The following is a 20164-nucleotide window of genomic DNA, read 5'->3' as shown; positions in this document are numbered from 1 at the left end:
CCGCTAAGGGAGTGATTCACATTGCTCCTGCCGAGCCCAGGAAAGCAAGATGAGGAACATCCACTTCAGGCCAGCACTGCCTGGTGATGGAAGGCTCCTTCTGAGGGATTCCTGTTAGAACTGAGAGCGTTTCTCAGCCATTCCTGGGAGCAGCTTTCCTCCCCTCCATCCCTGCTGCGGCCACTTTAAGTGAGCTGGCTTTCAGAACCTGACCCTGGCTAAAGCCATCTAACCCTCCCGGTGCTAATCCCAGCTTTCCAGCTCAGGGAGGTGACACAGCACTCCAGCACCACGTTTTGTTTGGGGTGGGGGTGGTTTTTTTTAAAATAAACCCCTGTTTTGAAGGGTGCAAGACTGAGGGTGGGAGATGCTGGGGTAATTACTGCATCAAAAGAACCAAGCGGAGAAGAGACAGACCAGGGTCACCAGCTGGGGAAAAAAAACAACCCAGCACTTGAGTTTACTGAGTTTGAGGGATTTGGAGGTGAAGAGAAGCGGCTCTGGTGCTCCTGACACCCCTGCCTACAGCAGGCATGGGGATGGTGACAGCTGTCAAGCAGCTGCAGCTCTTTTCTGAATCCCAGAGTACAACCCAGCCCAGGCACAGGCGTAAGGCTGTCCAGAGACGCCCGGCACAGCCATGGAAGGGTTTCCAAGCTGTCCTGTGCTGCCTTTTCCTGCCTTGTCATGTGAGTACAAGAATGAAGTCAAAGGCTCATTAAGGACTAAGAAGACCCCCCTCATTTTGCCTGTTAATGATGGTGTCCCATTGGGAAGTGGCTGGTGGGTGAGATGAAGGGCACGGCAGAGCTCCCGCTGCCTCACACCGCATCCCTGCTGCTCCTGATGCAGAGCCTGATGCTGGGTGCTGATGAACTCCCCTCACGTTACTCTGGGAGGGGTTTGGCCACCTGAACACCACAGCAGGCTGCAGGCAGAGACTTGTGGAGGCAAGGAAAGCAAGCCACCAGGGAAAAAAGAAAAGCCTGAAGAGCTGAATTCTTTTCAGCCTGATACAGGCAAGGGCACCAGCAGGCAGAAGTTCTCTTTCATTGTTTTATCCAAGCCTGGCACGACCAGAGCCGTGGGCACAGAGGGTTTCCTGTGACCCAGCCACCCTCCAAGGCACAGCCTGTGAAAGCACGAGGGCACAGAGGGAGTTAAGTTCACAGACTCCTAATCAAATGATTAGTGTGGGATGAGCAATTCACCACCCAGGCTAGAGACTTCCCAAAACCCAAGTCACCTTGTAACCAGAGGTAAAGGCCAGCAGACAACGCAAAAGGGAGGCTGGCAGGAAGAACATGTGGTCAGGCTTATCATTTCTTCCCCCAAATCAAGTTTTCTCTTGCAGATGAAGCGTAACCGAGCTGGTGGCTATCAGGCTCCTCTGAGGATGCAGTCAGAATCCTCTGCAGAACGTGTTCCTCAAGAACCTGAAGCAGCTCCCTTGTCAGACAAACTAGATCATTAGGAGAGAAAGGAAAATGAGAGAGGTTTTTAAACTCAAGGTCTCCAGAAAAGCCCTTCCAGACATCAAGAAGTCGCCACGCAAGAGGCAGAGTAAAACCAAGTTCTCTCCTTGGAGGTGAGTCTGCAGAAGGCAACACTGTTAATGAGAATAAGGAGAGAGCTCATCCATTTCTGGCCACTGCTCCACCTGTCTCCAGGCCCAGGCAGCAAGGTTGACCACTGAGACCTCAGCGTACAGTAGGGAGTGACACCTGAACGCTGCGTGTCACAGCCCTCTGCTGGCCCCTGAAACAGCACAAGCAGCTTGATAAAAAGCTTCCAAATCATCTGTCCCAAGTCTTTCTACTTCTGCTGACCACAAGCACGCTGCCAGGCTGGCTCAGGAAAGGGCAGCAGGCAGAACAGGCAGCGCTCCAAGCATTTAAGTTGGAGTCTGCATACTTCTAAAGCCTGTTCTAATTAAACTTCAACTCCCCACGTCCGTGCTGGAGTAAGGAATTCCTGCTCCCTCTTCATACCCCATCAAACAGCCAAGAGAAAGCCCGGGGATGCACATTTATGGAGAGGCAGGGACAGTAAGAGAAGTCAGACTTGCTTCCCAGCAAGCTTAGACCAGCAAAAATCCCTCCTACCGCTGCTCGGCGGCTGCTGCTGTCCTTGCCAAGGCAAAGTGATCCATCACTCAAGATCAATGGCTTCAAGGTGCAGGGTTACATCACAGAAGCAAACTAGATTTGTTTAAAAGAGAATTTAAAAATCGGGGTTTTCATAGTTTTATTCATACTATTAACTAGAGAGAAAGCATTACATAACGTGCCTGTCGTACAGCCAACACATCTGCGTTTATTCCCCTACTATGAGTTCTCTACACAAAGCCATTGCTGATTGATAGGGTCACTGATGGCAGAGGGCTTAAAACAACCAAGAGGTATAAAAACAGGTTTGCCATCTTGCCCTGAGTGGAAATGGTGAACAGATACAAAACCCAGACCCTACAGAGCGCCGCCGCCGCCGCTCGTTACAGGCGGTTTAACGGCAGAAAGAGGTCGTGCAGCCTTCTGGGGTTGGTTTTTTTTTTTGTCTTTCTAAAATACCTGCCAAGTTTTGCTGGAGTAAAATCATAGGAGTCAGTAGTAGGTATGAAAATAACTATGTTGCTGCCACTGGGTTACTCACCGAGCCATTGCAGTGGCAGCTTTGCAGGCTGGGTGTGTCCCGCTACCTCCAGGTTTCTGTGCCCCGTCTTCCTTTTAGTGTTTTAAAATCCTATATAAATAAAAATCTAAGGTTCATCTCCTTTTAAAAACTAGTGGAGGAAAAGCCTCAGTTTCTCTTCCTCGCAGTTTCTGACTCATCCCCTCCTTTGTTTTTTGGCAGCTTCTAAGGTTTTAATCTGGAAAAAGCCATGGTGAGAGAGTCAACAAAATCACCAAGTCTCCTGTTAACCGCTGTTCCCCAAAAAGAACATCACAAACCAGATGGGGTCCTGTTCTCCTTTTTTTCCTTAAAGTTGCTATAAGGTACATGCTCATCACTATATCAGAAGGAGTTTTCAGGTATAAATATATATATAATATATATTCTGCATACAAAAGGCTCCTGTGAGGCTTACCACCAAGATGCCATCATAGAGAAGGGGAAGTTTTGAAGGGAACAAACCCAACGCTGTGAAGTCTCTGTAAGGCATTTACCTCTCCCTTCTAAGCCCTGAGCCACGTGTTATGACCAGCAAGTTCTGGAAACCACTGAAATCCCACATTCTGCATGTTCAGCTTCTCTCAGCTAAGAGCAAGGCGGCAAACACATTTTTAAAACCTGGTTTCAGAAGATTAAGCAGAACAAAAAAAAAAAAAACCCAAAAAAAAAAAGGTAAAATATATCTTCAGGTTATAAACAGAATCGTATTTTACAATCCACCCTCCTCACAACATCACGGCCCACCAGCAGTGCAGCAGAGGGAGCTCAGTCTAAAGGCTGTGGGTCTGCAATGGGCATGGTATGAAGTACTTCGTCTAGAAGCTGGAGGGCGCGGTGTAAGTGAATCTCGATCCAGCACGGGGTCTCCTTGATGCTCTGCCGCGGGTAGTCGGGTCCCCAGCCCTTCACAAAGCTCATCCTGAGTATGCACAAGCGGCGCAGGTCATCCACTCCGATTCCAGCAGCGGCTGACAAACCTAAACAGGAGAGGTTTCAAGTGAGAGTTGAGAGGGGTGCTCTTTAGATCACCTGTTTGCCCAGCCAGTCCTGATGGCTTGGCTCTCCCTTCACAGAGAGCTCCCTCTCACCACAGCCAAGGTGTGTCACACAGTCTGTGTTTCTAGATCTCTGCCATCACAGCAGGGACTGTTCTGCATTCCCTCTGGCTCAATTTATTTTCCCCCCATCATTCTGCAGTCTTGAAAAGGGGGGGGGCTGAAACATGAAGCTTCATAGAATCACAGAATCATCATAGAATCATAGGGGTTGGAAGGGACCTCCAGAGCCCATCAGGTCCAACCCCCTGCCCAAGCAGGGTCCCTAGGACAGGGCACACAGGGAGACATCCAGATGGGGCTGGAATCTCTCCAGAGAAGGAGACTCCACACCCCCTGGGCAGCCTGGCCCAGGGCTCCCTCATCCTCACTGGGAAGAAGTTCTTCCCCACATTGGGGGGGAACTCCCTGGGCTCCAACTTGAGCCCATCACCCCTTGTCCTGTCCCCACAGACACTGAAAAGGGGCTGCCCATTTCCCCCTGTGTCCCATATTTAAGATATTTATAATAAGGTCCCCCCTTGGTCTTCTCTGCAGGCTGAACAGCCCCAGGTCCCTCAGCCTTTCCTCCCAGGGGAGATGCTCCAGGCCCTTCAGCATCTCTGTCCCTCCTCTGGACTCTCTCCAGGAGATCCCTGGCTGGTTGATCCCAGGGAGCCCAGAACTGGCCACAACACTCCAGCTGGGGCCTGAGCAGGGCAGAGCAGAGGGGGAGGATCCCCTCCTGTCACCTGCTACCCACACTCCTCCTGATGCCCCCCAGGATCCCATTGTCTCTCTCAGCCCCCAGGGCACACTGCTGGCTCATGGCCACCCTGTCACCCACCAGCACCCAGGTCCTTCTCCACAGAGAATAATAAAGCAGACATGATGGAAACCCAAAGTCCTAGGTGATAAAATGCATGTAAACCTTGTTTAGGAAATACAATCTAAAAAATACTCATTCTTGAGGTTTGCCAAACCCTGTGTGTCCAGCCTAAGGACTCAGACCACCTGGAGGAAGCTGGGTGAACAAGCTGCACCACTTGCATCTAATAAAGTGAAATCATAGATACAGCCAGCAACCTTCAAATCACAAGTACAGCTAAGACAGAATTCAACACACTCTCCATAAACACCTTGGGAGGTCTGCAGGATAGCTGGGAAGAGACACCTGGCCACAGAAGGAATCCAGACAATACTATGGCAGACAAAGCAGCCTCAGACACAAGTACTTGTGCTTTTAAAAGTGCTTAATTACCAAAATCCAGATCCTTGGAATTGTACCTAAGGAAACTATCACAGAACAACTCTTTAAAGAAAAAAAGGAAAGGAAAAAAAAAAAACAGAGAAAACCAGCCTCACACTCTAATCTTCTGCTTCTCCATAATCTTAAATTTCCCTAAACAGAGTCAAGGACTTTGTGGCCCAGTAGCAATCTTTATGAGCTTATCTCTTTTTCCAAGCTAGGGTCCAAGTAATCAAACATATCTCAGTTTGAAGCAACAGGGTTATGCTATTTGACCTTGCACATTTCCTGCTGTGCAGCAGCACAAACAGCTGCTTCCTCACCCAACACCCCCCAAGGACCACAGAGAAGAACAGTGTGCAGAGCAGGACTGAGGTGAGTGGATACAGACTTACCAGGATGCCACCCTGCCCCAGTCCTGCCACCTCATTCCCAGTTCACTTCTCGTGCTGCAGGGGCAGTGGGTGGATGGCTGGGGGTGTGCTGGTAGGAGGGAGAGCTGTGGTACTTGCTTTCAGGGAAGGAAAGAAAGGAGACCAAGCAGCTGGTGTACTTACTAATGGCTGGGGCTATTCCACCTACTGATCCTGGTCCAGGGATGTTTCCAGCTACTGCTGCAGCCTGAGCAGCAGCAGCAGCCTGGGCAGTGGCAGCCTGCTGCTGCATCTGGCGATGACACTGGCGTAAATCAAACACCTTTAAGAGAGAAATCAAGTGTCAAAACCATGCACACCCCACCAAAACCAAGGAAACAAGAGAACTCCTCAGCTCCCACCCCCAATAACATGGACCCCTCTGCTCTCCCAAAGCCACTTCCACAGTCTTGATGTACACTCACCTAACAGCAAACCTCCCCTGACTAGTTTAATTTCTAACAGAAATGGTCTGTTAAAGAATCTCCAGTTCCTAGAGACATGATGTTACCACTGGCAACACCAGGACTAAAGGCTGAAGGATGCTACAATGCTGGCAAAATCCTGACTTTTCTGTGTAAATCCCAGGATTTCCAGAAAATCATCATTTAAGTACAAACAGAAGCCAGTAAGCCCTGATTAACTTTGTCAGACTTTGTTCTTCTGCTCTGCTCTACTGAAACTCATCAGCCTAAGCAGAAGAAATGCCAATAATTGATAGTCCTGAAATCTCAGCAGCTGGGTTTCAGGTTGGTGGCACTCAATGTCTTTGTGATCAGCCTCAGCACTAATAAAGTCAAGAACTCTGCTCTCCTAGAGACCGTGGTGTTTCTTTCACCTTCATTATACAACCTGTCTGCAAAACTGAGGATTTAAAATAAAACAAAGAAAGAAAGAAGGGGGAGGGGGTGGAAATAATACATCACTGCAAACATCAAATGGTTTCTCTCTAATTCACTAATTATTCTCTTTTTTCTTTATGAATGTGACTTGTCCTAAATAGCTTTCTGAGCCTGGCATGTCCCTCTAAGAATCTCCTGAAAATTGTTTGGTTCCATGAAGCTTTGTGTTTCATGGGCTTTTGGACCACTTCACATTCACAGCACTTTAACGCAGGTTTAGCCCTCCTGCTGCACGTGTACACACTTCCACAGCTTTTCTTGTTTTGGAGAGAGAGAGTAAGGAAACAGATAAACCATGTGTTGTGGTTTTACCCCAGCTGAGAGCAGAGACCCACACAGCTGCCTGCTCTGTAAAGGAGAAGAGCAGGGGGAGAAGAGGGGCAGGGGGGTGTGAGGGAAAGGGAGGGAAAAGGAAGGGGCAAATAACAACCCCCAAACCAAGAAACCAAAAGCCCCTGGGTTGGGATAAGGACAGTTTACTAGAACAGCAGAGAGATCCAATATAACAATGCTACCAGGACTCTAGAGCAGAACATCTCTGCAGCTGCTGATACCCAATGAGTGTCTGACCCAACCCACAGCTCAGGCCCTGCCACCCAGAGCCGTCCCGGGACCGACCGTCCTGGAGCCGCCCCCTCCTCCCACCAGCCCCCTTTACACTGAGCATGGTGCCACTGGCATGGAACACCCACCCCCTTTGGGCACTTTGGGTCACCTGTCCTGGCTTCCTCCCCTCCTTTCTCATGAACAGAGAAATAGGAAGAGCTGAGGAAGTCCTGGAGTGCTTGAGCACAACTGAAACCATCAGGGTGTTACCAGCACTGCTCCCATCCTAACACCCAAACACAGCATTCCAGCCCCTGCTACACAAGGAGTTAACTCCATCCTGGCCAAAACCAGGACACCCTGCTAAGAATTTCAGTGGTGGTTAATTTAAAACCCTGAGGCTAAAAATACAAAAAATACAAAAAAAATCTGCTAGCAAGATGGTGCCAAGATGCAAAACCAGCTCCTCCTGCAGTGCCTTTCGGGTGCTTTCGGGTTAGAAGGTTTTAGGTTTCTTTAAAGATGCTCAAAAGCGAAGTCACAGGTGGTTTAGTGTCTCATCACTTCACTAACACTTACAAGAGCCAAACACCTGGTGTTTTCCCCCTCCCCAGTTTTCCCCTGGGAGCACCAAACCCACCTTTATATATGCACTTGGGTAGATCTTGTGCACAGCATCCCCTGGGGCACGCCCCGCTTCCCGATCCAGGTAGTAGCTCTGCACAAAGACCGCGTGGTCGCTCAGGCACCTCACCCACACATCACCTTCTCCTTTGCACTCCAGCTGCACCCCTTTCCCTATGTGCAACCTGGAAGAGAGAGAAGCAGCCCCAATGCACCTGGCTACACACACACCACAAACCAGACCCCCCCCAGTAAATAAACCACAAGTCATTCTCCTGCTCCCACTCTGGGATGCTTGAATTGACACCCTAGTCACACAAGGCTTTGAATAGTTATTATCTCTGGGGAGAAGTCAGCACAGAGTGGTACAAAATCTGTAAAGTAGGGAAGAAAAAAAAAGCCATCTGTAAAAATAGCACATAAAGATCTATGGGAAACACAGCATGGAGAAGGAACAATGCTGGAATAGCAGCTAAGGGGCTCACTGGCAACAGAGCTGGGATACCAAATGCCATCAGTTCTGTTCAGAGGCATAAAATCATGGAATCACAGAATCACAGCCTGGTCTGGGTTGGAAGGGACCCCAAGGGTCACAGAGCTCCAACCCCCCTGCCACAGGCAGGGACACCAACCTCCAGGCCTGGAGCTACACAAGGTTGCCCAGGGCCCCAGCCAACCTGGCCTTGAACACCCCCAGGGATGGGGCAAAAAAATCCCCCAAGTCTTCTAGTACAGAAGGGACTCAGGTCTGTACACAGAGCCAGGTTTTAATGCAGAGCTCAGAAACCATTTAGTTCCTTTCTGTTTCAAGGAAAAGAAAAAAAAAAAAACAAAGTGGCAAGATGGTTTCAGTGGTCTCTGCTCTCACAGCACAGCCTGGCACAGGCAGGGTGAGAATGAATGGAACTCCAAACCAGCTCTCCATCAGCCTTTCCTTCACTCCTCTGAAGCATCCACACATGGCAGCTATTCTCACACCACTGTGGTGAGGAGAGAGAGAGCAGTCAGCTCACACACACGCAGCAGCACGAGTTGCTAACTCCATCCTTGGAGGCAGAGCTGCTCTGGGAGCAGTGGGAATCAACACTGGGGGGGGTCCCTGTCACACAGGTCACATTTCAAACACGTTACAGTAGCTGCCTAGAGAGATAAACCTCGACTTAGCTCTGTTAGGGAGCAACCTGCCACGCTGCCCATTTCAGAAGGGAGGCAGACAAAAGGCTACCAAATAGCAGGGGGAGCTGGGGAGTACCTTGCTCTCTCAATGGCTTCTGTTCTGTGCACGTTGGAGAGCTGGCCCAGGCAAAAGCGGTCTCCCCCAGAGGGATCCACATATCCATCCACAGTGACGATGGGGCAGCTGGAAGGGACCTTGAACGTCTCCCCCACTTGCACGTCCATTTCGAAGTAGGCGATGGAACACCAGTACTCTGGAGCTAAAGAACAGGCAGGATTAGCTGGCTGCAGGGCACACAGCCCACTGCAAACCCAGGCTGGACCACCCATCCAGCCTCCTGCAACTGCAAACGTCATCTGGAGTAAGAGCATACAGGCACACAACCCAGTTCAGAGAGAAATACCACACCCTGCAACAAACACCGGCTGGTTGGATTGTATTTGGGCACCCATCAGTGCCAGGGGGCTTTGAGGGTAAGATCCTTCAAGTTTATAACTCCAGCTAGATTTTGTAAACCATCTGGATTCCTGCACTGTAGCTCTACACCTTGACTGTGTCCTCCACGGTACACCCTCAGCTTGATCTTGTCCCCCACGGTACACCCTCAGCTTGATCTTGTCCCCCACTGTACACCTACACCTTGATCTTGTCCCCCACTGTACACCTACACCTTGATCTTGTCCCCCACGGTACACCTACACCTTGATCTTGTCCCTCACGGTACACCCTCAGCTTAATCTTGGCCTCCACTGTACACCCTCAGCTTAATCTTGTCCCTCACAGTACGCCTACACCTTGATCTTGTCCCCCACTGTACGCCTACACCTTGATCTTGTCCCCCACTGTACGCCTACACCTTGATCTTGTCCCCCACTGTACGCCTACACCTTGATCTTGTCCCCCACTGTACGCCTACACCTTGATCTTGTCCCCCACGGTACACCTACACCTTGATCTTGTCCCCCACGGTACACCTACACCTTGATCTTGTCCCCCACGGTACACCTACACCTTGATCTTGTCCCCCACGGTACACCCTCAGCTTGATCTTGTCCCCCACTGTACACCCTCAGCTTGATCTTGTCCCCCACTGTACACCCTCAGCTTGATCTTGTCCCCCACTGTACACCCTCAGCTTGATCTTGTCCCCCACTGTACACCCTCAGCTTGATCTTGTCCCCCACTGTACACCCTCAGCTTGATCTTGTCCCCCACTGTACACCCTCAGCTTGATCTTGTCCTCCACTGTACACCCTCAGCTTGATCTTGTCCCCCACTGTACACCCTCAGCTTGATCTTGTCCTCCACTGTACACCCTCAGCTTGATCTTGTCCCCCACTGTACACCCTCAGCTTGATCTTGTCCCCCACTGTACACCCTCAGCTTGATCTTGTCCCCCACTGTACACCCTCAGCTTAATCTTGTCCCCCACGGTACACCTACACCTTGATCTTGTCCCCTACGGTACACCTACACCTTGATCTTGTTCCTCACAGTACACCTACAGCTTGACTTTGTCCTCCTCTAGCATAAAAAAGTGATGTCAATATGCCCACTTATGGCTAGGCTGTTAGAAAACAACTCTCAGACAGACCTGGCTTCAGACACAAGGGTAACTACCTCCTAGATGAAGTCAGTTTTCTCTGTCCTCCTGGCAAAGCAAGCCAGACTTGGAAAGCAGGGCAGTGAGGGGGTAAAACATCAAATACCCCATGCTGATCTTGTCTGCACACAAGGGAGTCAGTTATGGGGTAAAACAAGGAAGTCTTAAGCAAGGGAGCAGAACCAACCGCCGTGTTTTAAAAGCACAGAGATGCCTTTTCACTCAAACACTCCAGTAAGCAAGAAATCCTCACAAAGCACTGTGGTACCGGTGTCTCTGCTGCTTGTCTGCTACCTGGGAGCAAGTGGCTTTGCTGTGAGTGCTCTCAGCACGAGTTTCTCTCTTCAGGCTCATTAAAAAAAGCCTCAAGTTGCCACAAACTTGACTCACCAGGGCTTCTGGGGCCACAGCCCCTTTGCTAACAGAGCTGGTGCTTAAGCAGCTTGTCAGGCAGGGCAAGGAAAATCAGCACTCCACAGAGTGTGCAGTCCAAAGAGGGGAAGCAGAAGAGCTAATGTGACAGGACCTAAATGCAGCCACCCAAAAAGCCAATGGGAAAAGGCTCTCCCAGTGCCCTAAGTGCTGTTTGTTCACTGCAAACTGCAGCAGCCAGTAGCACACCTACTTCTCTTGAAAAACTGGTGTTCTGGTTTTATTGTAGGGAAGAATAAACCAAGGTGCCTGCATGCCTTTCAGGTTTGGGGTGGGTTTATTTTAATCCTCAGATGAATACCTGTGTGTGTGAGGGCTGAACAGGGTGAAATCAACAGGGTGAAAAATATCCACCCATTAATATTTACACACAGAATTTGTAGGGGGTGGAAGGGACCCCCAGAGATCACCCCCCAGTATGAAACACAACACAGCCACAGTGCAGTTCAGCCAGCAGTTACCATGGGTTTTGTTTCTAGCACTGACTGTCACCAGCCAATGAATGAAGAAGTGAAACTGTCAGGCTTTTTGGCTATGCTGCCCTCCCTGAGCAGGCACCAGCTTTGCTGATGTAGAGAACAGAATGGCACCTTGCACCTGGAACAGAGAGAGCCAGGACTGCAAGCCAGGGCCTCCCAGGTTCCACAAGCTGCTGCCAGTAATGAAGGCTCTGGGGGGAAGAGCAAGCCTGTATGCAGAGGTTCAAAGAGCAGCTTCAGGACTATGATCTGAGGAGGACAATGCCCATCTGTCAGGGTATCTGGCTGAGATGGACTTGGAGGTCATGGATCCAAGGGGGATCTGGCATGACCTAAGCTCCATCACATTTCCAAGCAGGCAGGAAGTGTAATTTCAGGCACCCTGCAAAGTTTAGGATGGAGGACATTCAGAGTGCAGACAGCTCCAGGCCAGGGACCAGCTCAGTGTGGGTTTGAGGGCTGCAGTCTAGATACTCAGGCATCTACATTCAATTCAGTCCCCAGTGTACATCCCTATTTCAAAACAGGCTTCCAAATTCAAAAGGCAACTGATCACAAAGCAGTTCCCCTCCCCTTCCCCTCCCCTTTGGAAGACTCAGCTCTCAGATTCAATGTACCTGATTCTGATTTTTTAAATTTCACTTATTTTTAATCAAGACAAGAAGTTTTTAGCTTTAATAATAAACACTTGGCATTATGTGTTAAGACTTTACTCACCAGGATGATTTGATATAGGAGGCTGGAATGCAAGTTCATTGTGAACTGGCCCTTTAAAAGAAAAAAAACAGCATTTGTTTTACATGAGGAAAAAGGTTTCTTTTCTTATTTGCTTTCCTATTAAAAAAAAAAAGAAAGGGCTTGTGAGGATGCCAGATGTCATAAATCCCAGTAATTTCTGAATCAATAGGGCAAATCAGACAGGGGAGAAAAATGTGCAGAGGAATCACACTCTTAGAGGTTCCCTAAAAAAAATAATCAGGAGTTGAGTAGAGCCAGGAGCTCCATTAGTATCCCAGGAGGAAAGGCTGCAATGCACTTTGAGCCACACTGAGCTCCAGAAGAGAGCAGAAACCAGATAGAGCACAGATGTAACAGAAACAGGACTTGGGCTTCACATCTGCCCCCCCAGTGTGGGCAAGGAGAGCATTGCTATAGAGAGGAATGTGATATAAACGTGATGTGAGTCTGTCAGAAACCCCCCTTCATTAGTTTCATCAGCCACAGAACAATTGGCTCAGCATGATGTGGATGTGACCACAAGAAACACTCCCTGAACGTGGAAAACAGCCCAAGAGAGCTCATTTTCTAATGAACCCCCCCCACACACACTCTGAACATGGCTTTGGTGTTGGTCAGTTTATTTTGTGACCTTTTTATAAACTAAGGAGGGTCCCTCACAGGCAGCAGAGAACAGGAGGGAACAGCTTAAACATAGTATTTTAACAGCAGCTTTTGCAACAAGATGTCAAAACAGGCACAAGGCTGGTAGGGGTCAGAACGCCGGACTTTCTGAGGTGAGAGAGGGCAGCAGCCAAGAAAGGCTCTCTGCAGTATCACCAGCCAGTTACAAGTATCAATGATGGAAAGGTACACGGACTGACAGACATTGATAGAGTATCCACAGCAGCGCTCAAGCTTTTGTATCCTGGTATTTCTGAAAAACGAGAAGGGAGACTAACAGAACAAGGTAACAAACTCAATGACAGTATCTACACTCGGTAGAGACAAGCTGGGGTCACTGTAACAGTAACTCACACTATATTCTCCCCTCCACCACCACTAACTGCTGCCAGCAGGGGATTTGGTTAAATACTGTGTGAGGAAATAAAGAACTGTTCTAGCCTTTCACCACCAAATTTAGGAGAACTTTAATTTGGAGGTTTGGGTTTGGGGTTTCTTTGCACTCTTGCAATGCATAAGCATGCTAAACTAGAAGTTTGATCACTTGGGGTTTGTTTCCCTCCCATCCCCTGTACCTTAAAAAACAAGAGGCTGTGGTCCTTGACAAGTACTTTACCACAGGAGCCTTCACAAAGTCCTTTCCAGACTGGCTGGAGCACAGGGACATACGTCTCCCAGAGCCTGATCTAGGTAGTTACACCATTAAGACACAACTTCAAAACTTCTAGATAATAAAAAGCAGCCAGGAGTTTCCAAGTTGGGAAAGAAAAATACCTGAACACTGTGTTTTTAATCAACTTCCCTTCCCAACAAGAAAATATCTGCTACAGGATCAGAGAGCTTTAAAAACAGAGGTTCAGAAAGGAAATGCTAAGTTTTGCTAGGCATCCTCAATATAGATGGTGTCACCACAGCTATCTGAACAGTTAATCTCTGCTGCTCTGACAAAGCCCATCAAGCTCTTCTATTTAACTCTCAGAATGCACTAAACACAGTTAATGGCAGTTCTACTATGAGGAAATAAAGAATTATCTGAGGGCAAAACCTCATCACAAATGAGCCCCCCCTGAACCCAGAAAGGGGTGTGAAGCTCTGCAGTGCTTACAGTAATGTCCTGGGTGCATAGGTGGGTGGTGCTGGAGGTGGCCATTCTGGTGGTGAGGTATGGTGGGTGTGTAGGCTGCCGTCCGGCTTCCAGTCCAGGTTGTTGTACTATCTGGGGGAAGAAAAGGAGCAGTTGGTTTTTAAGGGAGTCTTTCCCCCATCTGACTTCTAATCCTCTAGTTCTCCTGAACATTGGGAAACCGGTTTTAGGAAGCTAGGAAGAGTGCAAGTATGTATATACTCACTGTGGTGGTAAGTAGCTGGCTGAGCTGTAAACCCATTCTGCTGAGTTCCTGGCTGAGGCCCTGAAGCAATCTGTAAGAGTCCATCACTATGGCTACCTGTCAATATACTGGGAGGTTGACCTGGTAAAAGAACACACTACCTATTGATGAACGTTCCAAGATTTTAATGAAGAAGAGCTCAGCACTACTGCGGTAGGGAAATACACCCAACTAAGGGCACTGCCATACACAGTTCCTGCAAGTTTGGGTTGGTTTGGGGTTGGGGTTTCTTTTTTTTCCTTCCACCCCCCGGGAGTGTCACAGGAAATTTGATGTAAGATCCTCTGCACCAGCTAATTTTGACTCTGACACCCTTAATATTTTAGGAGTAGAAGTCTACAGAGAACTCTTATCAAGGGCATCTTTGCTCTAGTCACATCCAATTTTTAGTTTGAAAGGAAAGAAGAAGAGATGTTGCAGGTTTTACTTAATAACATAGCTGGAGTAGATCTGGTGATACCCAAACTGGCCAATAAGTTGCTTATTTTCAGCATAACTACTGTTCCTAAGGAGGCAACTCCCTTAAATTTTACCTTCGTCCAGAACACACTGAACAGCATTTTATTTCTTAAAAATAGTGCTTGAGTAGAGCTGCACACATCACTGGACTCTGTCCTGAGGAAGTTGCTGGGTCTTTTCTTTGTTTTTAAACCCAAAATAAGCATCTGAAGAATTGACTAAGCTTTAAAGTAAAGCTGCAGATACTTCAGAACAGGTAAACAGACTTTGATTTTAAAAGGCTTCAGCTCAGCCATTAACACTAAACTGATCAGCAGTTTCACAAGTACACTTGCACTCTCCAGCTGGTGTGGCTAGCAGAATTTAAACACATTGAAAGCTTGCACTAAAACCCTAAGAAATAGCTTTTTCCCCTGTCCACTCCTGCTCCAACAATTACAGCACTGGTGAGAAAAGGTTATTGACTAAAAGCATTGTGCAAAAGCAACAGAATTAATACTTCTATCCTTTTTTTTTTTTCTCAGCTGGAGACAAACACAAACATCATATCTCAGCTTGGCATAAAGCATCATTAGTTTAAGCAAAAAACATCATCAGCTAAAAATTAAAGCACGTTACCAAAACACCACACCACTGTAATTCAAGTTCAGTAACATGAAATCCATTATATTCACACATCCTCGACATTAAAGCAACAGAGCACATGAAACCCCTCCAAAACTTCATGGTTCCCCCTATCAGGGCTGCAGGATGTTGTGTACATCACCCCTTTACTGTCCTGCTGGAGCCAAGTGTGAGGTTCAGTGCTGGCAAACCAGACTCTTCCACTCGTACCAAATGCACACAGATAGAGACTCATGAAGGTACCCATCAGGGCTGTCACTCTGGCAGCACAGTGTGCCACTATGAAAACACTAAGTTACAACCAGAAGACTCATTCTGTCAGCTGTGGAACACTGAAGAATGGTCTGAAAAGCTCTCAATACCCCACCTTGCAGTGTATCCACTCGTTGTCCTGCTTGCTGTTGCAATGTAATAATAAAGATCTTCCATTCCTACAGCAATTACTGTAATTACAGGCATTATCTTTTGTCAGCAGCCAGTTGTTCTAACACTGTATCACTGACCCCTTGGCACTTCCAAAACAGACTCCTAACACTCATGCAGTGTCAGCCTCATTGGAAGAAGACAAGATTGGGTCACCAGGAGAAGTTACTCAGATTATGCTCCACCTTAAGACCTCGTGTTCACACTTACACAGCCACCTAGACCCTATCCCCACACCCTTGCAATGGCAGCAGCCCCACTTCCAAAGCTCTGCTTGGGAATAAAACAAAAAACCCAACCACCCAGCTGTCAGCTTCGAGCTTTCCCCTTCCTGCTCGTGCATCTCCGTTATCATCTCGATGGTCTTACTTGTTGAAGCCACAGGAATGTTGGGAAAGTTAGTGGTGCTGGTAGTGCTAGCCTCAGTGGGAGCTAGCATGGCCGGGGTGCTGTAAGGCTCCGTTGATGCTCTGTTGCTGGGGGGGTGCTGGATGGTCTGGACCGAGTGGCCTTCGGCAGACGACAGCGACGGCTGCCCCTCGTAGTCGTGAACGTACTCGTCCTTCACCAACATGCTGGAGGGGGCTGTGAGGGAACACACAGGGTCAAACTCCCAGAGCAGAGCTGCCCCCCAGGATGCAACTGCGAGTAACAGGGCTGCTGAAACTCCTGGGGGAGGGTTTGCCCTACAGAAACAGGGCCAAAGCACTCCTCCACGGTACGAGCGAGCACTTCAAGGCAGCAGCAGGGAGCTCTCAAGAGTCACCAGCTGGCTCTTCCCAAGCTGTTGTTGTGCTTACTGCTGGCAGACAACCAGCTTAGCCCCATGGCAGTGGACTCCAACAGCATTTTGGTCTGTAGTCCATCACTGTGGGACCAGACATGGTTAATAAAAGGGAAAACAAGCAGTATTTATAATATTTATAACAAATATATATATTTGTTATAAATATTATAAATACACATTTATTATATGGATCATAAAGATACTATTCAAATAGTTATTTATCCCTATATTTATTATAGATATAATATATAATCATCCATTGTTGTATTTATTATAGAAAATAAAATATAATCATAACTAAAAATTTAATGTCTATTTATATATTTACATCATTTATATATTTGTTCTATTTATTATTACTATTATATATGTATAAATATATATATGTGCTTGACAAAAAGCATGTTTTTGTATATATTTATATTTTTAATATATAACAAATATATACATATTTGACATTATATATGTATTTTAAGGCAGTACCTAACAGACCAATTCCTAGTATACAGGAACATCCACCAAAGCTCCTAAGAATAACATAATTCATGTACACAGCACATAAAGTTACTTAAGGGGTGTATGTGTGACAGTTTTTTTAAGCAACTCCCATCCAAACTGACTAGAAACATCAAACTTGCACTCAAAGGCAACATAGCACTATATTTATATTTATCAAGATAGCCACTAATCCACAACATCCCACATAAAGCATAAGGCAATTCCTACCCTCCCCACTACAAGACTTGATTTCTATACATCCTATCCAGCACGTTCAAGTAAAGCTCTCCTACCACCTTAGCTCCCATGCTTATCTTTAAAGCAGACTTAAAACACATCACAATCTGGCAGTAAGATTCTGTTTCCTGCTGCAAAAACCAGCAGCACAACAAGGAAGCACCCAGGTATTTTAAGTGCTGGCTTAGTAAGCTTTGGTTCTGTAGGAAAGGATTATTTTTAATAATGTGAATTAGCAGGGGTGGGCACACAAGTTAAAGCTTGTGAAATTGGGTTGTTAGGGGTTTTTAAGTCATTTTCCCTTGAATACTTCTAATAATGTGCTAAAAGCACTGGATTAAACAAATTTCCTTCTCATCTTTAGTTTATTCTGGAAGGCAAAAAAAAAACCCATCAGTTTGGAAACACAGCAGTTACCTCAGATCTTTGAAAAATGTTCATTGGGACATTTAATGTCCCATTTCTCTCAAGTTTCAGGGAGAGCAGCAAAACTTGACCACTTCAACTGCAGGTTACAGAATTTCTAATACTTTCTTGTTAAACTGCTTATTAAATCATAAGCACCTGTTATTTCCAATTAATTAGCATATCACAATCATAAGCACCTATTACTTCCTATCAATTAGCATATGATATAGGAACACACATTTTTAGGTGTTTGGTTTGGTGGGGGGGTTTTGGGGGGTTTTGGTGGTTTTTTTAACTAGCAGCATCCAACTGAGGCAGTTTTGTTTTTCTTTTCTGTTTGGGGTTTTTAAGTTGCAGGAGATGGAAACAAAAACCCCTCTGTGAGCTGATGTGAAGGCTCAATTTACAGAGTTTGATCAATATTCACCTCTCACATGCTTCTGAGCTGGTTCTCCAAACCCAGAGAGGTAAGAGCATTTCCATCTGCTCTCTAAACTCCCTCCCAAGGATACACACAGGGATAAACTGTAGGTAAGGAGAAGCTTAACAGAGCCTGTGCCACAGAAACACAACAGTGAACAGAACTACTCACCAGAACTCTGTAGTGTCAGTCCTGAGAGATCTTTAAAAAGAAGAAAGAGAGAAAGGGGTGGGGAGGATTATACACACAGAGATCTTCAACAGTGTTTGAACATTAAGTTTAAAAGCCTTTACAAATATTACTACTACAGACTCTAGATACTATGCCCCCTCCTCCACAAGTCTCAACAGTAAGTTATTCCTAGGACACACTTTAACTGCAAGAAAGGCTTAAACAAAAGCCACAGACCTTTCCTTCAAATTTGGAGTAAACATAAAAGAATAAATTCCATTAAGAGGGTGGGTAGGGGCACATGAGAGCAGCTGAGATCATTAAAAGTTAATGTTGCTAATTCAGGCCTGTATCTTCTACACTTGAAACCGTTCCACACTCCATTCCCACTGTTCCACTTGAAACCAAGGGTCTACTCACCGATGCCAGGCGATACTACACGCTCATAATGGTAAGGGTTTACACAGACACTGTCACATTTTAAGTCAAAAGCATACTGACAATATTTAACATGCTTGAGTTCATTTTTGTGAAGATCAGGCCACCTCCAGAGCCGGGCGTAAATCACATGGGGGAATCCCTTGCGACCAGCCACCTAGAAAGTCAGAGACAGAAGCTGGTTGGGAGAACAAGCAGGACACTTCAAGGCATTTCACTTGACTGAGGAGCAAAGCTGGAAGAGGACAGACAACAGCACAACCTCTTCTCCATCACCAAAATATGGAAAAAACAGAATAAAATACGGTGTATGTTTGACCCAAGGTTCTGTACTCAAATTTCTATTAGGGTTTTGCTAGGGTTAAATCAACACTGTGTTTCTTAAGGAGAAAATACTGGATATAAATAGGCAGAATTTGTGCTTAAAGTGGTGTGTATGGTCACCTTCCCCACCACGGATGATGAAGGAGCTTTGCCCCAGAAGTAGAGGAACTAAGAGGCACTAAGCTACGCTGTGAGGAATTTGCAAGCAGAGGGATGCCAATCCATTATACTGGAAAATAAAAAATAAATTTTTAAAAATTGCTTCTAGGGTGGGCAGAAAGCCAGCCAGCAAACATGACATCTGTCCTGGGACAAGGAAACCACAGCCCCAGCTGTGCAGGCACTGAGTACTAGTGATATAAAGCTAATGCCAATCCTCAGTGCAGACTCCTTGGAGTACCTCAGCAAGGGATCACACTGCAAGGGATCTTCACACTGCTGACCAAGACAGAGCTAACAGAAGCTTGTAGTGAAGATACCAGGACAAGCAGCCGAATTTGTTACCTGGCCCTGCTTTTTGCTGCCACACCCACGCTGGTTTAGAAGGGCTGATCCAACACCTTCTGCTCCTTTTTTTTTTGGGGGGAAAACAAAAATGCTCCACTACAGTAGCATTGCAGAGCTGCAGCCACACAACATGCCTACACACCAGGGCGGGGAGGGATGCAAGAGAAGAGCGACTCTCCCTCCACACACCCTGGGGTCCTGCGTCACTCCTGCTTCACCAGGGAGGGGGAACACCTGGGGTCACGCTGTTCCATTTCCACTTGTACTAACCTGAAGCCTCCCATCCAGCGTCCTCTGTATTGTGACACACTTGCTAGGGTGAGCTCCGTTGGTGGTTATGGCTGTGATCAAAGAATCCAGCTCATCCTTCTTCTCCTTCAGCTTCTTGACCAGGCTTTCGATGGCGCGCTTGGCAAAGGTTTCGCTCTCTCCCCCTTGTCGGTGGCACATCAAGCTGTGGACAATGCTCAGGCAAGCATCATTACTTGTTGGTGTGTTAGTAATAGACATATTGTCCATTTGTCACAGCTTTTTTTTGTTTGTTTTCCTTTCAGATCAAGTGTCAGGTCTGGTGGGGGAAGGGGGCTGTTATGATTCTCAAGCTGATGAACAAGAGGTGATCCGAGTGAAGTGTTAGATGTCCTGTCTCCTGGTAAAACCTAGGAGGGAAAAAATATCTACATTAGAATTGGGTTTTGTTGTTTTTTTTTTTTTAAACAAATTGCAGATCATGTTTCTAAGGAAGACTGTGGCTTTTTGCTTCTTTTATTTTCAAGCTAAGTGCAGGATATTAAAAGCACATGGGAAAAAAAAACAAACCCCACTGCACTGCTTGTCCCATGGTAGCTGAAACATCCCTAAGACACTGCTGACTTATAGATATCTTATATCTTTTAGATACAAGATTTTGTTTCCCTTAGTCACAATATGTCAATAAAGAGTTATAGTT

At 46.9% G+C, this 20164-nt stretch overlaps 1 protein-coding gene across 1 annotated transcript; it reads right to left on the bottom strand.

Annotated features, from left to right (window-relative positions):
* Positions 1 to 1690: 1690 nt before the first annotated feature.
* Positions 1691 to 19734, bottom strand: SMAD4 (SMAD family member 4; the record flags this gene model as incomplete). The annotated part of the gene is made up of 10 exons (XM_084279016.1): positions 1691 to 3647; positions 5511 to 5649; positions 7455 to 7623; positions 8691 to 8874; positions 11847 to 11897; positions 13636 to 13746; positions 15794 to 16009; positions 17947 to 17976; positions 18367 to 18541; positions 19486 to 19734. The coding sequence occupies 10 exons, from the start codon at positions 19732 to 19734 to the stop codon at positions 3436 to 3438; spliced, it is 1536 nt and encodes a 511-aa protein (XP_084135142.1). The 3' UTR covers positions 1691 to 3435.
* Positions 19735 to 20164: the final 430 nt, after the last annotated feature.

This window comes from Gallinula chloropus, assembly GCF_964237585.1.
Source record: "Gallinula chloropus genome assembly, chromosome: Z".
In the NCBI taxonomy this organism is placed as follows: domain Eukaryota; kingdom Metazoa; phylum Chordata; class Aves; order Gruiformes; family Rallidae; genus Gallinula; species Gallinula chloropus.
This window is presented reverse-complemented; position numbering and strand designations above follow the sequence as displayed.